The 18,046-nt window shown below is 34.6% G+C and overlaps 1 protein-coding gene across 1 annotated transcript in view; it reads right to left on the reverse strand.

Moving 5' to 3' along the window:
- The window catches only part of DNAH12 (dynein axonemal heavy chain 12), a 226,941-nt gene that overhangs the window by 165,764 nt on the left and 43,131 nt on the right, over nucleotides 1-18,046 (reverse strand). Inside the window, exons 6-12 of the mRNA XM_024746372.1 lie at nucleotides 15,207-15,396; nucleotides 14,471-14,543; nucleotides 13,704-13,862; nucleotides 13,305-13,500; nucleotides 11,015-11,203; nucleotides 9,991-10,147; nucleotides 9,246-9,337 (exon numbers count right to left, since the gene is read on the reverse strand). Coding sequence (XP_024602140.1) covers nucleotides 9,246-9,337; nucleotides 9,991-10,147; nucleotides 11,015-11,203; nucleotides 13,305-13,500; nucleotides 13,704-13,862; nucleotides 14,471-14,543; nucleotides 15,207-15,396 — 1,056 coding nt within the window. The remainder of the gene's footprint in view (nucleotides 1-9,245; nucleotides 9,338-9,990; nucleotides 10,148-11,014; nucleotides 11,204-13,304; nucleotides 13,501-13,703; nucleotides 13,863-14,470; nucleotides 14,544-15,206; nucleotides 15,397-18,046) is intronic.

Below are 18,046 nucleotides of genomic sequence, written 5' to 3' on the forward strand. Positions count from 1 at the left end.
TGTGATACACCATATTAACAAATTGAAGAATAAAAACCATCTGATCATCTCAACAGAGGCAGAAAAAGCTTCTGACAAAATTCAACACAATTTATGATAAAAACGTTCCAGAAAGTGGGAATAGAGGGAACTTACCTCAACATAATAAAGGCCATATATGACAAAACCACAACAAACATCATTCTCAATGGTGAAAAACTGAAAGCATTTCCTCTAAGATCAGGAACAATGGCAATCAGAGAAGAAAAAGAAATAAAACGAAGACAAATTGGAAAAGAAGAGTTAAAACTGTCACTGTTTGCAGATGACATGATACTATACATACAGAATCCTAAAGATGCCACCAGAAAAGTACTAGAGCTAATCAATGAATTTGGTAAAGTTGCAGGATACAAAATTAATGCACAGAAATCTCTTGCATTCCTATACACTAATGATGAAAAATCTGAAAGAGAAATTAAGGAAACACTCCCATTTACCATTGCAACAAAAAGAATAAAATACCTAGGAATAAACCTACCTAGGAGGAATGAAATTCAGTCATTTGTAGAGACTTGGATGGACCCAGAGACTGTCATACAGAGTGAAGTAAGTCATAAAGAGAAAAAGAAGTATCGTATATTAACGCATGTATGTGGAACCTAGAAAAATGGTACATATGAACTGGTTTGCAGGGCAGAAATTGAGACACAGAAGTAGAGAACAAATGTATGGACATCAAGGGGAGAAAGCAGCGGGAGGTGGTGGTGGTGGTATGATGAATTGGGAGACTGGGATTGACAAGTTCACACTGATGTGTATAAAATGGATGACTAATAACAACCTGCTGTATAAAAAAATAAATAAAATTAATTTTTTTTAAAAAAACATTTAACAAAATCTATCACTCTTGTGGTAATAGCACTTAACAAACCAGGAATAGTAGCCAACGTCCTCAGCTTGATAAAGAGTATCTAGGAAAAATCTACAACTAATATTATATTTAATGGTTTAAAAAATAATGTTTTCCCTCTAAGATTAAGAACAAAAAGGGTATCTACTCCCACTACTTCAACTCAACATTATACCAGGGGTACTAGCCAGGGTAATTAAGCAGAAAAAAAAATGAGGCAACCATATTAAAAAGGGAGAAATAAGACAATCTCTACTTGCAAATGACATATTATATATAGAAAACCCTACACAATATACACACATACACATAAAACTATGAAGATTAATAAAGTTCAACAAGTTTGCAGGATGTAAGACCAATATACAAAAATCAATTGTATTTCTAGACATTAACAATCAACAATACAAAAATGAAATTAAGAAAACAATTCCATGTATAACATCTTCAAAAAATAGAATACTTAGCAATTATATTTTATGAAACAAGTACAAGACTTATAGAACACAAAAATGTTGGGGGAAAATGGAAAAGCACTATATGATGGACTGAAATGATACAGACCAGCCTCCCCGTAACCTATTAGAAATACACTCTATTATGTTCAAGAATGTAAAATAAAATATGAACATAGTAAAGCAAAAATAATATTTACAAAAAAATTTGGAAAATACAATATCTGAAACAAAAATGTTACTTAATATGAGTAACAGCAGTTTAACACCAGAGAAGAAAGGATAAATGTATTTATTTATTTATTTATTTTGATTTATTATTTTTGGCTGCGTTGGGTCTTCATTGCTGTGCACGGGCTTTCTCTAGTTGCGGCGAGCGGGGGCTACTTTTCGTTGCGGTGAGAGGGCTTCTCATTGTAGTGGCTTCTCTTGTTGCGGAGCACAGGCTGTAGGCATGCAGGCTTCAGGAGTTGTGGCTCAAGGGCTCAGTAGTTGTGGCTCACAGGCTCTAGAGCACAGGCTCAGTAGTTATGGCACACAGACTGAGTTGCTCCACGGCATGTGGGATCTTCCTGGACCAGGGCTTGAACCTGTGTACCCTGCATTGGCAGGCAGATTCTTAACCACTGCGCCACCAGGAAAGCCCTTAGTGTACTTAAAATGATGGAAAAGAACTATCCAAAATGAAGTATAGAGAGAAGAAACTGAAAACTCTGAACAAAACTTCAGTAACCTCTGGAATAATATCAAACAGTCTAATATACATGAAATTGGAATTCCAGAATTGGGGGAAGGAGGCAAACAAAAAAATTTGAAGTAATAATGTCTGAATATTTTCCAAGTTTGATAAGAACTAAACAGACCTAAGAATCTCAACAGTATTTCTTCTCAAACAAAAGAAATAAAAAAGAATATAAAAGCACTTCACAATCAAATAGCTGAGAAGCAACAAAAAAGAGAAAATCTTAAAAGAAGCCAGATTTTTTAAATTACAGAAAGAAACCCAGAAAACACTTCCAGCATGACAACATGAGGAGCTCTGTGGACCTGCTCCCCAGTGAAACTGGTGAAAATTATTTTAAAAACAAGCATTTAATTTAAAGCCTCTGAAAATGGTCATAAGAGTATACAGAAAATGAAGAAACATCTATTCACGAAAATCTATGAATATTTGGTAAGAAAAGTGAGAATCTGTGGTATTTGAACCTGGATTGCTCCCTCCCTCCGTGTTCCCAGCTCAGCAAGGTTGATACTCCACTCCAGATAAGTGTACTCAAGAACACAGGGCTATCTTTCCACACAGGTTCCAGCTGGAGGGCTTAAATAGCTGTTGATAAAGCTACATTCTTGGTGAGTACAATTAGAAGGTGGGGACTCCCTTGTTCCACCCAGATACCACTCATGGAAGGAAGGGTCTACCTTGGTCATGGTACCACTGAGAATACTGAGACATCAATCACACTTTCCCTGGCTGGTAAGGTGGTGGTTCCATATCAGAAGAAAGACAGGAAAACCTCAGGTTATGGCTCTTCACTCCACTGAGGGTTCAACCCCTTCAGTGGGTTGTCACTGAGAGAAGCATGTCACTATCCCCATTCCCAGCTCCAGGGCCTTGGCTCAGAGATTTTGCCTGGAAGTGAAGGGGAAGCAGGTCATAAAATAGATACCTCCTAATCTTTTCCCAAAGGAATTGACTTCATTTGCAATAGAGCATGGAAAAGTTCAAGCCTAAGTGTGCCCTCAAAAATATTGGAGGTTGTGGTAGGGAGCAACTGTGAGGAAGATTCAGGGATTTGGTGAAGATTTGGGCTAAATCACAGACCGGCTAGTTTGAAGGAGAGAGCCAGGGAAGGAGACTGCTGGTAGAAGCCCTCCTAGGGTAGAATAACTATCAAACACTGACCCTGGAAACTGCTCTTTCAAGGGAGTCTGAATTTGATTAATCAGTAGAGCAATGTATACTTCCATGGCATTGTTGAAAACAATACACAATTAGCCAACAAAAAGTGAAAACTAACAGCTATGTGTGGCCAGAGAAAGACAGAAGAAAGCCATTTGAAAGCATGGCCTCCCAGGAAGACTTTGGGCACACCAAAAGCTGTGGCTCCTGGAGGAGCAACATCAAAGGCTTAACACTTCAGAGGGTGGGGGAGAGAAACAGGCTTCACTAAAATAATCTACCCAGTCACTAAACAAATAAACAAGCAAATAAAAATAACAAACTGGAAGGGGGAACAGGGCCTAGAGTTGCTAAAATATATTATCTAAAATGTTCAGATTCCAACAGAAAATTATGAGACATACAAAGAAACAAGAAAGTAGGGCCCATACACTGGTTTTAAAAAACACAGGCAACAGAAACTGCCTGTCAGCACAACCAAAACCAATCGAATTTAACAGAAAAAAACTTGAAAGTTGCCATTACAAATATGTTCAAAGAATTAAAGGAAATCATGCTTAAAGAAGTAAAGGAAGGTACAATGACCATGTCTCATCAGATAGATGAAAGGTTTAGAAATTATATATATAAAAAAAAGAACTAAATGGAAATTTTGGAGTTGAAAAGTACAAAAACTGAAATGGAAAATTCTCTAGAGAGGCTCAACAGTAGATTTGAACTGACAGAAGAAAGAACTAGCAAACTTGAAGGTAGGTTGATAGAATTTATGCAATCCAAAAAACAAATGGAAAAAAAAATGAAGAAAAAACCAGAGCCTTTGTTAAATATGGGACATGATTAAGTGGACCAATGCATGTGTAACGAAGAAGGAAGCACAAGAGAGAAAGAAGCACAAAAAATATTCAAGACCACAATAGCTGAAAGATTCCCAAACTGATTGAAAAACACCAATCTACACATCCAATAGTTCAAAGCACTTTAAGATAAATGCAAAGAGATTCAGAAACAGACACATGATAGCAAAAATACAGAAAGTCAACGACAAGGAGAAAATCTTGAATCAGCAAGAGTTAAAAACTGTCAACCAAGAATTCTAAATCCAGAAAAGCTATCTTTCAAATATCAAGATAAAATAAAGATATTTCCAGATATACAAAAACTGAGAGAATTTTTTAAGCAGACCTGTCCTATAAGAAATACTAATGAGACTTCCTCAGGTTGAAAGCAAGTAACCCCAGATGATGATTCAAATCCGTAAGGAAAAACAAAGAATACAAGTAAAACAAATTACGTAAGTATAAAAGATAGTATAAGTACATATTTTTCTCCCTCTTTCTCTTAACCAATAATAAAAAGAGATCTATAAAATAATATGTATAATACACATAATATACATCTATATTATATTTAATGCATAAAATAACATGTACAATAATGTATTGTTGGGCATCTAACATACAGAAATGTAAATATATTTTAAACATAAACGTAAGAGTACAAAGAAGAAAGGTGGAGGCAAAGCTGTACTGGGCTAAGGAAATGACTACAGATGGTAAAGTAATAATTATAACAATGTACTGTTGGGCTTGTAACATTAATATATGTAATATGTATAACAATAATACTGCAAAAAGGGGGAAAGGGTATAGAACTATATAGGAATAATGTTTCTATATCTCACTGGAATTAAGCTAGCATAAATCTGAAGCTATTTAAGTTAGGCTTCTCTCATAAGCCTTAGAATAAACACTGAAAAAAACTTTTTTAAAAATGGAAAAAAATCATTAAAGAAATGTAATTGCTTCATTAGAAAATATTCATTTAATGTAAAAGAAAGCAGTAAAAGAGGAAGAATAGAAGAACAAAAAAGACATGAGACATATAGAAAACAAAAAGTAAAATAGCAGACAGAAATAAAACTATATTAATAATACTAAAAGTGAATAAATGACCAGGACTTCCCTGGCAGTCCAGTGGTTAGGACTCCACACTTCCACTGCAGGGCCCCAGGCTTCAATCCCTGGTTGGGTAACTAAGATTCTGCATGCCGTGCAGTGCAGCCAAAAAAAAAAGAAATTCAGTTCAATCTTAATCAAAATCCCAGCTGGCTTCTTTATAGAAATTGATTTTGAAATGTACACAGAAATACAGAAAACATAGAGTATTCAAAATACTTTTGAAAAAGAAGAAAAAAGTAGAGAACTTATAATTAATACCTAATTTTAAAACTTACTGTAAAACTGCAGAAATCAAGATTATGGTATTGACATCAGAATAGATCTATAAATCAATGGAAAAGAATATAAAATCCAGAAATAGACCCACAAACATAGAGTCAATTGAATTTCAATAAAGATGTCAAGATAATTTAATGGGGAAAAGACGGTATTTTCTTTTTTTTGTTTTTGGCTGTGTTGGGTCTTCATTGCTGCACACAGGCTTTCTCTAGCGTGACGAGCAGAGGTTACTCTTCATTGAGGTACGCGGGCTTCTCAGTGCGGTGGCTTCTCTTGCTGTGGAGCACAGGCTCTAGACGTGTGGACTTCAGTAGTTGTGGTGCATGGGCTCAGTAGTTGTGGCATGTGGGCGCTAGAGAACGCAGGCTTCAGTAGTTGCAGCGTGTGGGATCAGAAGTTGTGGCTCATGGGCTCCAGGTGCGTGGGCTTCAGTAGTTGTGGCACATGGGCTTAGATGCTCCTCAGCATGTGGGATCCTCCCGGAGCAGGGATCAAACCCATGTCCCCTGCATTGGCAGGAGGATTCTTAACCACTGCACAAACAGGGAAGTCCCAATGATGGTATTTTCAATCAATGATGTTGGTACAGCTTGATACCCACATGGAAAAAATCGAACCATGACTCATATTCCACACCATATGTTAAAATTATGTATGATGGGTAATGGACCTAAATGTAAAAGCTGAAACTATAAAACGTCTAGAAGAAAATATAGGCACGAGTCTTTGTGACCATGGAGTAGGCAAACAAAAAGATAGACAAGACCTTAAAAAGAATGAACCTTAAAAGAAAAAATTGATAGACTGGAATTCAATAGAATTTAAAATGCCTGCTCCTTGAAAGACATGGTTACAAAAAGTGAAAAGTCAAGGCACATACTGGGAGAAAATATTGCAAAACATTTTGCAGATAAAAGACTTTTAGCCAAAATATATAAAGACAGCTTAAAACTCAATAATAAGAATTTTATAATAATATAGCCCAATAAAATAAATCCATTATAATTAATAAGAATAAAAACACAACTTAAAATATAAAAATTACTAGAACAGACACTTTATTTTTAAGAAGATACATGGGTGGAAAGTAATACATTAGAAGATGTTCAGCATCATTAGTCATCAGTGAAGTACAAATTAAAACCACAATGAAACAACCAATGGGTCACTGAAGAAATCAAAGAGGAAATAAAAAAATATCTGGAGACAAATGAAAATAGAAACACAATGATCCAAAATATTTAGGGAAAACAAACTTTTGTTTACCAAAGGGGAAAGGGGGTTGGGGGATAACTTGGGAGTTTGAGATTAACAGATGCAAACTACTATATATAAATTAGATAAACAACAAGGTCCTACTGTAGAGCACAGGGAACTATATTCAATATCTTGCAATAAACAATAATGGAAAAGAATATGAAAAAGAATATTTATATATATGTGTAACTGAATCACTTTGCTGTACACCAGAAACTAATACAACATTGTAAATCAACTATCCTTCAATAAAATATATATATATATGAGATACAGTAAAAGCAGTTCTAAGAGATAAATTATAGTGATACAAGCCTACCTCAGGAAACAAGGAAATCCTCAAATAAGCAATTTAACCTTACAGCTAAAGGAACTACAAAAAGAAAAACAAAATCTAAAATTAGTAAAAGGAAAGAAATAAATATCAGAGTGGAAATAGAGATTTAAAAATTAATAGAAAAGATCAGTGAAAACAAGAGTTGGTTCTTGGAAAAGATAAACAAAATTGATAAACCTTTAGCCAAACTCATTAAGAAAAAAAGAGAGGGCCCAAATAAATAAAATCAGAAATAAAAGAGAAGTTACAACTGACTCATAGAAATACAAAGGATCACATGGCATTGTTACCAACAATTATAAGACAATAAAATGGACAACCTAGAAGAAATGGACAGATTTTGAGAAATGTACAATCTGCCAAGACTGAATAGGGTAAATATAAAATATGAACAGACCAATTATCAGTAAAGTAATTGAATCAATAATTTTAAAACTCCCAACAAACAAAAGTCCAGGACCAGACAGATTTGTAGGTAAATTCTACAAAACACTTAAGAGTTAACACCTATCCTCAAACTATTCCAAAAAATTGCAGAGGAAGGAATGCTTCCAAATTCATTACATGAGGCCAGCATCACCCTGATACCAAAACCAGAAAAAGACAACAGAAAAAAAGAAAATTACAGCCCAATATCACTGATGAACATAGATGCAAAAATCCTCAACAAAATATTATCAAACTGAATTTAACAATACATTAAAAGGATCATATACCATGATCAAGTGGGATTTATCCCAAGGATGCAAGGATGATTTAATAACTGTAAATCAATCAATGTGATACACCATATTAATGGAATGAAGAATAAAAACCATCTGATCATCTCAATAGGTGCAGAAAAATCTTTTGGCACAATGCAAATTCCATTTATGATAGGAACTGTCAAAAAAATGTGTATAGAAGAAACATACTTCAACATAATAAAGGCTATATTACATAGCCAATGTCATACTCAATGGTGAAAATCTGAAAGCATTTCCTCTAAGATCAGGAGCAAGACAAGGATGCCCACTCTCACCACTTTTATTCAACATAGTATTGGAAGTCCTAGCCACAGCAAACAGACAAGAAAAAGAAATAAAGGGCATCCAAATTGGAAAGGAAGAAGTAAAACTGTCACTGTTTGCAGATGACATGATAATCCATATAGAAAATCCTAAAGACACCACCAAAATAGTGTAAGAAGTAATAAATAAATTTAGGGAAGTTGTAGGATGCAAAATTAATATACAGAAATCTGTTCTGTTTCTACATGTTAATTATGAACTATCAGAAGGAGAAGTTAAGAAAACAGTCCCATTTACAACTGCATCAAAAAGAATAAAATACCTAGTAATAAATCTAGCCAAGGATGTAAAAGACCTGTACTCTGAAAACTATAAGACATTGATGAAAGACATTGAATCAACACAAACAAATGGAAAGATATACCAGGCTCATGAAGTAAAAGAATTAATACTGTTAAAATGACCATACTTCCCAAGGCAATCTACATATTCAGTGCAAGCCTACCAAAGCATCAATGGCATTTTTCATAGAACTAGAACAATTAATTCTAAAATTTGTATGGAAACACAAAATACCCCATATATTGTTTCCCTAATTACCTACTCTTCAGCCATTTGGGGTTTATTTGACGTTCTCTGAACACCTCTAAATACTTTTGGCCTTTTCTTATGTTACATTTCCTCTCTTCTCCAACTATAAACATCTACTTCAAAGTCCAGCCCACTTTTCACTTTTTCTAGAAACCTCCACCAATTTCCAAAAGCAAAAGTAACCATTCCTTCTTGTGAGCTTCCACAACACTTTGTCCCTATCTCCATTCTAGTACTAATCTCAATATATTACAGTTGTTATTTCGATGTCTGGCTTCCATGCCAAATACAAGCTCTTGAGGATAATGCTTACGTATTATTTATTTTTGCATCACCAAAATCTTGCTATGTCTCTGAATGTGATGAAAGATATTTTTGTTGAATCAATGAATGAGTTAAATGAATGACTAGGGAAATGATTAGATGAACATACGAGTTTACTAAAATGATGTTTTGAATAAGAAATTCTGTTAACTTAGACTGAAGCATTTATTTTTTAGAACAAAAAGATCTTAATTTTAAAAAGAAATTCAAAGACATTAATGAAAAACAGAATTAACACTTACCTCTGTATATTCATCAAAAGTATGATCTTCTGCCTGAAAAGTCTCTATCAGCTTAACTGCAGTCCCATCAAGGAGCCAATTGTATTTTTCAACTGAAAATTAATAATCTAACTTAAATCTCAGTAACACCCTCTTAAAAAGGTAAAGTGCTTGTTTTATATAGTCATAGAATGGAGTAGCCTATTCAATTAAATATTATTAATAGACTATTAACATACACTAACAGGAACAGACAGAATAACATAAAATAGACTTAATAAGCAAACCATGTTAAATGCAAACTTTTAAAATAAAGATAATAGGGTATGTAAAATAACTTAGAGGTACAGATAAGCCAGTCAATAAAAGGTTTTGGTTAATAGAATGTCAAATAACAACTATCTATCCTGAGCCCATAACACACTTGAGGAGGCTACTGAGCTGCAGACTCTTCAAAACTATTCTTAGAAATTACCTTGCTTTTGCCCTTGATTTAACTTTCTCCTTATGCCAACAACTCTTCTCTCTATATTTTGGCTTTATGACCCTGCTCCAGTTAACATTCACCCTTTGGACTGAACAACAGAATTCAAGTTTCTTGGGTTGGATCCATGACTCTGCCAAAAGCCATGCCTATGCTCACTTCTGGCTCTCTGCTCTTTCATGACAGATCCAGACAACCAAATAACTGACCAAATTCTAGGAAAAATAAAATGGCATTCTTTTATGGCAAAAAAAAAGATATAATATTATGTGTCATATATACCATATGTCTCATAATGTTTTCTTGCACCTTCTAAGTTATGATGTACTGCCACCTTCAGTGTATCAAGAGCCCATTGTAACACATGTTCAGGAAGCTCTGTGTCAAGACTCACAGTTGTTGAAGTTCCTGATAGCCAAGAGGGTACTGTTTGGACATTCTAACATAAATAAAAATGACAATTCATGAAATAAATAACTGTGCAATTGATCTATATGTAGATCTTATACTATACTTTTAAAAATTCATTTCAGATTTCAGCAGTCCAAGAAAAGATAACTTGATGCAAAATAATGATTTAAAATTTGTCTGTAGTCTAATATAAAACCTTAGTTGGGTTAGCTTTCTATCATTCAACAAATATTTATTGAGGAAATATAATGTTGAAATGATTATACTAGAAAGCTCTAGAAAGAACAAACATGACTTGGATCTTGTCCTTAAGAAGTTCACAACTCAGTAGGGAACATGAGACATACACAAAAATATCAATAACTGCAATAAATCAATAACTGCAATAAAAGTTATAAGAAGAAAAAAGTCATCTCAAGCCAGGAAACTTTCTCAAAGAGAAAGTACTTTTAACTTAAAATAACCTGGAGGATGGAAAGAAAACAACGAGTTATAACATTTAATGTACATATACACTTTATAGAGCTTCAAGTCAATTTAAAAGTTCAAAAAAGGGCCATATAAAGAAACCCAATGGGCAGAGTCACAGATGTAGAAAACAAACTTATGGTTACCAGGGGGTAAGGAGGAGGGAGGGATAAATTGAGAGATTGGGATTGATATATACACACTACTATATATAAAAGATAACTAATAAGGACCTACAGGGAATTCTACTCAATACTCTGTAATGACCTATATGGAAAAAGAATCTAAAAAAAAAGACTGGGTATGCGTATATGTATAACCAATTCACTTTGCTGTACACCTGAAACTAATGCAACATCGTAAACCAACTATACTCTAATAAAAATTTTTAAAAAAAGAAACCCAATGGATAAGAATAAAGAAATACCTGCAGAGCTTCAGCTATTCGCTCAACCAAACCCAAAACAACATCTTCCAAATCTTGAAAAGTAGGATAAAATTCCATTTTATCATCATCAAACGTCAATTCCATCTTAAATATCGGCAGCCCTCGTTGATCTTCTTGGTCAAAGAGTTTTACAAATTCTTCTACAGTTCTCTTTAAGAGCTCTTTTAGCTGCATGATGCCATAAGTTATTATTACTTTAGAAAGTACAAACTGAACCTTTAACTAAAATCAGTAACCTATTGCCTATAATTAATTCACTCTACCAATCCATTTAGTCCTGAAAATTATCTTCATTCAGCACAATATGTTCTTGATAAATATAGTCTAAAATAAATAGGACAATATATACAAACTTTAATTTTTCTATGGAATATCAACAATCTTAAAATGGCAACTCAGAATCTTCTACATCCTTTAGTAATTCTGTCCCTGGTACAGAAAAAGTTCCAGAAGACCCAACAATACGGTAAAGATTGAGAGGAGGAGAGGCCTGAAACCTAAGTTTGGGGGTGTCATGAGGAGGTGACATGTATACAGGGCAAGGGACAGTAGTGTACTAGAGCTAGCTCCTACAATTATAAGAGCCAATTGTTAAACATTCAAGAATTTTGTGAGCCAGATACTAAACTCTTGGATGCTTGAAAATCACCATGGTGGGAATATTTACCCCATGGAAACTGGCAAACACTACAAACCAGGGCTTTTTCTCCTGGGGTCAGATTTCCAGCACTTCACTAGGTGAGAGTGAAGCCACTGGAACTTAGAAACGTGCACTGTAAGTTACCAAAGTATGAATAATGCTTTCTTATGCAGAACCAACTATTAGAAATTTAAGCAAGGTACACAAACATATATCTAAATAATCTTCAAAACATTCCTCAACTCTTTACTTCTTATCATATAATCATAGTCCTCTTAAGAGGATAAAGGTAAAAAGGAAATCATGTATATTCGTTACAGTATTACATACCAGATACATATATATATATAAATTCCCTTTAAAAATGGCAAAATTCGGGCTTCCCTGGTGGCGCAGTGGTTGAGAATCTGCCTGCCAATGCAGGAGACACAAGTTCGAGCCCTGGTCTGGGAAGACCCCACATGCTGCTGAGCAACTAGGCCTGTGAGCCACAACTACTGAGCCTGCGCGTCTGGAGCCTGTGCTCCACAACAAGAGAGGCCGTGATAGTGAGAGGCCCGCGCACCGTGATGAAGAGTGGCCCCCGCTTGCCACAACTAGAGAAAGCCCTCGCACAGAGACGAAGACCCAACACAGCCAAAAATAAATATAAAAATAAATAAATTAATTTTAAAAATACAGCAGGCTTGGAAGTCCTTCTACCTGTGTTTAAAAAAAAAAAGGCAAAATTCATGGAATCTTTGGAGGTCTTTACCAAAAGGAAAAGTTTTTATTCAAAACTATTTTTCTAGGATTACATTTCTACAATAGTAAAAATTCAAGGAGCCCATAAAATAATTGTATAAAATTCATATTCTCTTTCTGTTTGTCATTTAAAGACGATCAATAACGTTTCGAACCAAGATTTTATTGAGAACAAAACAAGAATCAATTAACTTGTAATTTCATAAGTTCAAAAATATGTTCACTAGGATAGTACTTTTGTTAATTTACTCCAATAAAGCTATAGATAATTAGCTTTTAGCCTTTAAGCATGAATCCAGTAATCAATCATAATATTGACACATACTTCTAGACTTACCTCTCGTTTTATTTTTTATTTTTATTATTTTTAGATTTTATTTATTTATTTATTTATTGGCTGTGTTGGGTCTTCATTGCTGCGCACGGGCTTTCTCTAGTCGCAGCAAGTGGGGGCTACTCCTCGTTGTGGCGTGCGGGCTTCTCACTGCAGTGGTTTCTCTTGTTGCAGAGCAGGGCTCTAGGCACACAGGCTCAGTAGTTGTGACTCACTGGCTCTAGAGCACAGGCTCAGTAGTTGTGGCGCACAGGCTTAGTTGCTCCGTGGCATGTGGGATCTTCCCAGACCAGGGCTCGAACCCATGTCCCCTTCAGTGGCAGGCAGATTCTTAACTGCTGCACCACCAGGGAAGCCCTTACCTCTCATTTTTAGACTGCTTCCAGAAATGAAGCATTTTTCTGCTAAAGTTATTTAAACAAAATTATAGTAAAAGTCTTTCTTAATTTATTTCAACATAATTATATAGCACTATATCTAAAGAAGATTTATTTAAAATACTAAAGTAACTTCAATAACATTATCATTTAAAATATACAAAACCTATTTACCTGATTTGACATAAGTGTGGAAACACAGTTATAAAATGCATCCAGTTTCTCAGGTTTAATGCCTTCTAGTGACTCCTTCTTGGTAAAGAGACTTATAACCTTTGGATACCAAGTGTTCATTATCTTCTCTTCTGCCTTTCTAGCTTGTATTGATAAATCATTTTTCAGTGATCCACAATCAATTGGGCCTTTACCTCTATTTATGAAAAAAAATGATTTAAAGCAAACAATAGATATTGGTCATGATACAAAATTATTGAAACAAGATAAATTAAAATTATTTTTAACCTAAGAAAAGTCCTGAGTATTTATCAGTTTTTTAAGTTATATAGTCAAAATATAGACTCAAGCAGGAGACATTCAAATTTTAAATGTTAATTAATAAATATGGGATTTTACCTAATTCCAGTTAAGTCTAGCAAAACTGTATTGGCAAATGTTGTATAACCAAGGTCCAATAACATTTTCATAGTTGGATGAACAATGTACAAACTAGCTAATATTTGTTTTCTTGTCTGCAGATAGTTAGAATGCCAAAGCTTAGAATAATCCAGGCCTCTGGAAAAGCAAAACACCATATCAAACAGGATTCAAATGATACATTCTAAATTTTAGGAAATAATATTTATGGCATGGAATTAGTATCAAAGTGAGAAGACTGGGGATTGAGAAGAGAGAAATATACTCAGCAATGGGAAACTTAGGAGATAAGCATGTAATAAAAATACATCAAGATCTTGAGAGTTCATTATCTTCGGAGACATCAGAGATCATTTGTGTGTAAGGCAGGCTGATGGGCCAGGCATGAGTTCCCTAACTTCCACTGTGCTCTGGCTCAGTTACCCTGGGTAGAGATAAACAAACTCAGTCCTTAGGATTGGAGAGAAGAGACGGAGAAATCTGTCTGGCATACTCCAAAGCTTACTTAAGTCCGAGTTGAGTTATACATCCATAAATGTTCCCACTAATTGCATAAGCAACAACTAGATAAGTTCAATGTAGAGGATACCTTTGGGGAAAAACAAAAACTGTAGTACTATTTTTTTTTTACATGTTTTCAAAACACTTTTGAGCTTCACAGTTGTAGCCTTGAATGAAAGATCTGTTTATTTTCAATCTGTTATCAAAACCTAGATACAGTACTGTTTTATAAAAATTTTACTTACACAGGGGATTCAGGTAAATGGCCTCCTTCATCTTCAAGCCATTTAACTGGAGGTCTCACAAGAACACTCCTCACTCAAAAAAAAAAAAAAAAAAAAAAAAAAAAAAAAAAAGTATATATATACATATATTTTATAGATAGATAGATAGATAGGTTAATGCTTCTTGAAAATCCTTGCAAGACTTAACTGAAATCAAAGTTTCTAACTTTTGATAATGGATAGTATAGTTTAATATGAATCAAAATGAGTATAAGAAAAAAATCCCTTATGTGAAACAAAATCATGCTCTTGGTACAATTTCGGCCCTGCTTTGGAGGTGAATTCAGATACAGTAAAGCTTTAATAAGTTCTCAGTTTTTCTCATCCTATCTATTCAAAGGTCACTGGCATGGTCACTTAAAACAATTAATCCAATTAAAAATTGCAAAGGTTAAATCCCTAATAAATCTCCCCAAACACATTAATATTTTCTTATAATCCTGTAAATAGTATAACCATAAAGACAAAGTAAAAAATTAAAAAGCTATTAAGCACATAAAAATTACAAAAAGTACCCTTAAAAACAGTGTCCTTAAATTACAAAGATTTGACTAGGTTATAGGCTCAAAGTTAAAACTTTATAAATATCTAAGAAATATATATAGCTAAACATATAATGTTCATTATTCATATTTCTACTTTCGATTGGGAGAGGTGGGGGAACAAGCAAGCTTGGTGTGTGTTAAATGCCACTTACCCAAATATCTCTTCATGCTTTTTTCAAAATCACTTGACACCTCATTTATGAGACTTTGAATGAGTTCTTCTCTTTCTTTCCCTTCCTTTAAAGACTCAGGTATCAGCATTAACATGTGATCCAGCCATTCCTGCTGAATAGGTACTATGGGACTACTCTCTACACATTGTTTCAAATAAATATAGTTGAACTGAGAATGTAATAAGAAAAAATTAAATGTTCTAAATGGTGTAGCATTTCAATGATACATGTGAAATGTAGCATTCCAGAGTAAAAATATCATGAAAAATAACATGTTTTCAGAATAAAAATATTTTATCCAAAAGTACAACCTACAAAGAAACTATTTTACATTTTCATTTATGATGAGTTCTCTCCAAATTAATGTTCTTAGTATACTCTTCACTTTCTCAAGGCAAAACAAACATCCTTAATCTAACTTACTATTCCTTCATTTAACAAATATTCATTAATTCAACAAATATTCAGGTATTGTTCCAAATGCTGAGGATATAGTAATAAACAAAACAGGCAAAGCCCCACTCTCTTGGAGATACTATTCTGGTATAATAGCATCATAATATAATTTCATAAATTCTCCCATAACAATGAGTAGTCTGACAAAAATAGACATGAACAAATGGAAAGACAGTACTTGATCTTGGTAAAGATATTTTAACATCATGAAAATTTAAAGTTGTCCCAAAATCAATTTAATGCAATACCAATAAAAATATCTACACACATTTTTAAGAAACTAGACAAGTAGAGACTAAAGTTCAAGTGGAAAAATAAATAGCCAAGAAATCCCTGAGAAAGAATATTTGTAAGGAAGAACTATTCCTAGGAGACATTAAAACATACTATAAAGTCTCCCTGATGAGAATAGTGTGGTACAGGTACATGAATAGACACACCACTGGGAAAAAAAGAAAAATAGGAAGTCCAGAAATAGCTTCAGTCCATAGGAAAATGTAGCATATGATAAATGTGGCACCCCAAATCACTGAAGCAAAGATAAAGATTTTAGTAAATATTTCTGGGACAACTGGTTAGCCATTTGGGAAAAGATAAATTTAACACATATCTTCCAACATACACAATAATAAATTCCAAATAGATCAGAAATTTAATTAAACTAAATGATAAAACTATACAAGGCCAGAAAAAACCTGATAAAATTCTTCTATAATTAAGCATAGGGAAAGACTTTATAACTATGATTCAAATTCCAGGTACAAAAAAGGAAAAAATGATTGACAAATTCTGACTACATAAAATTTAAATGTTGGCATGTTTTAAAAACATCATAATAAAAAAGGTCAAAAGACTACTGACAATCTGGGAGAAAATATTTGCAAAGTATATCTCAAATAAAAGGGAAAGAATGCTTAAAAATTTAGGAGATGGGTGAAACTTGAGGACATGCTAAATGAAATAGGCCAATGACAAAAAGATAAACACCTTATGATTCCACTTATATGAGGTATCTACAGTAGTCAAATTAATAAAACAGAAAATAGAATGCCACTTGCCAGGGACTAGGGGGAAAAGGAAATGGAGAGCTGTTTCATGAGTGTAGAGTTTCAGTTTTGCAATATGAGAATATTCTGGAGATTAGTTGCACAATGTGAAAATACTTAACACCACTGAACAGTACACTTTATTTATTTTTTTAAAAAAAATATTTATTTTTGGCTGTGTTGGGTCTTTGTTTCTGTGCGAGGGCTTTCTCTAGTTGCGGCAAGCAGGGTCCACTCTTCATCGCGGTGCGCGGGCCTCACTATCGCGGCCTCTCTTGTTGTGGAGCACAGGCTCCAGACGCGCATGCTCAGTAGTTGTGGCTCACGGGCCTATTTGCTCAGCGGCATGTGGGATCTTCCCAGACCAGGGCTTGAACCCATGTACCCTGCATTAGCAGGCAGATTCTCAACTACTGCGCCACCAGGGAAGCCCCTATTTATTTCTTTTTAATTAATTTATTTATATATTTTTGGCTGCAATGGGTCTTCATTGCTGCGCACAGGCTTTCTCTAGTTGCCGGGGGCTACTCTTCATTGCGGTGTGCAGGCTTCTCATTGCGGTGGCTCCTCTTGTTGCGGAGCATGGGCTCTAGGCATGCAGGCTTCAGTAGTTGTGGCACATGGGCTCAGTAGTTGTGGTGGCACAGGCTTAGTTGCTCCATGGCATGTGGGATCTTCTGGGACCAGGGCTCGAACCTGTGTCCCCTGCATTGCCAGGTGGATTCTTAACCACTGTGCCACCAGGGAAGTCCTGAACAGTACATTTTAAAATAGTTATGATGGTGGGACTTCCCTGGTGGTGCAGAGTAGGTTTCTCACATGTTATGGGCTAGCAATTTTAAAAGTTTATGTGTATTCTAGAATTTAACAAAATAAGTAAATATACTGTGGTTCATAAAAGCTAGGTTTCTGACTGGGAGAGAAGGGAGCAACAAATAAGGAAAGAGGGAAGACTAGAACGAACCCAGTGATATTAAATTGGAATAGGAGGCATAAGTGTAAACTCATGGTTTTTAAGATAGATAGATGATAGAAGGAAAGATGGATGGATAGATAGATAGATAGATAAATTATGTTTCCTCAAGGATGAATAAGAAAGTCCATGTTGGTGAAGCATAAAATATGATACAGAGCGTGGTGAGAGGAGAGGCAGGAGAATAGGTAGGAGTCATATTACAGAAAGCCTTGCATACACATTAAGATTTAATTCTGTATGTTATGGGAAGCCACTGATGGCTATTGTAGTCAAGGGGAAAGAGGAAGACCTGATGTAAGGCTAGGACAAAAAGAGGACTGATTGGAGAAATATTCGTAGCA

Source organism: Neophocaena asiaeorientalis, unplaced genomic scaffold (genome assembly GCF_003031525.2).
Source record: "Neophocaena asiaeorientalis asiaeorientalis breed wild unplaced genomic scaffold, Neophocaena_asiaeorientalis_V1.1 scaffold251, whole genome shotgun sequence".
Lineage (NCBI taxonomy): Eukaryota > Metazoa > Chordata > Mammalia > Artiodactyla > Phocoenidae > Neophocaena > Neophocaena asiaeorientalis.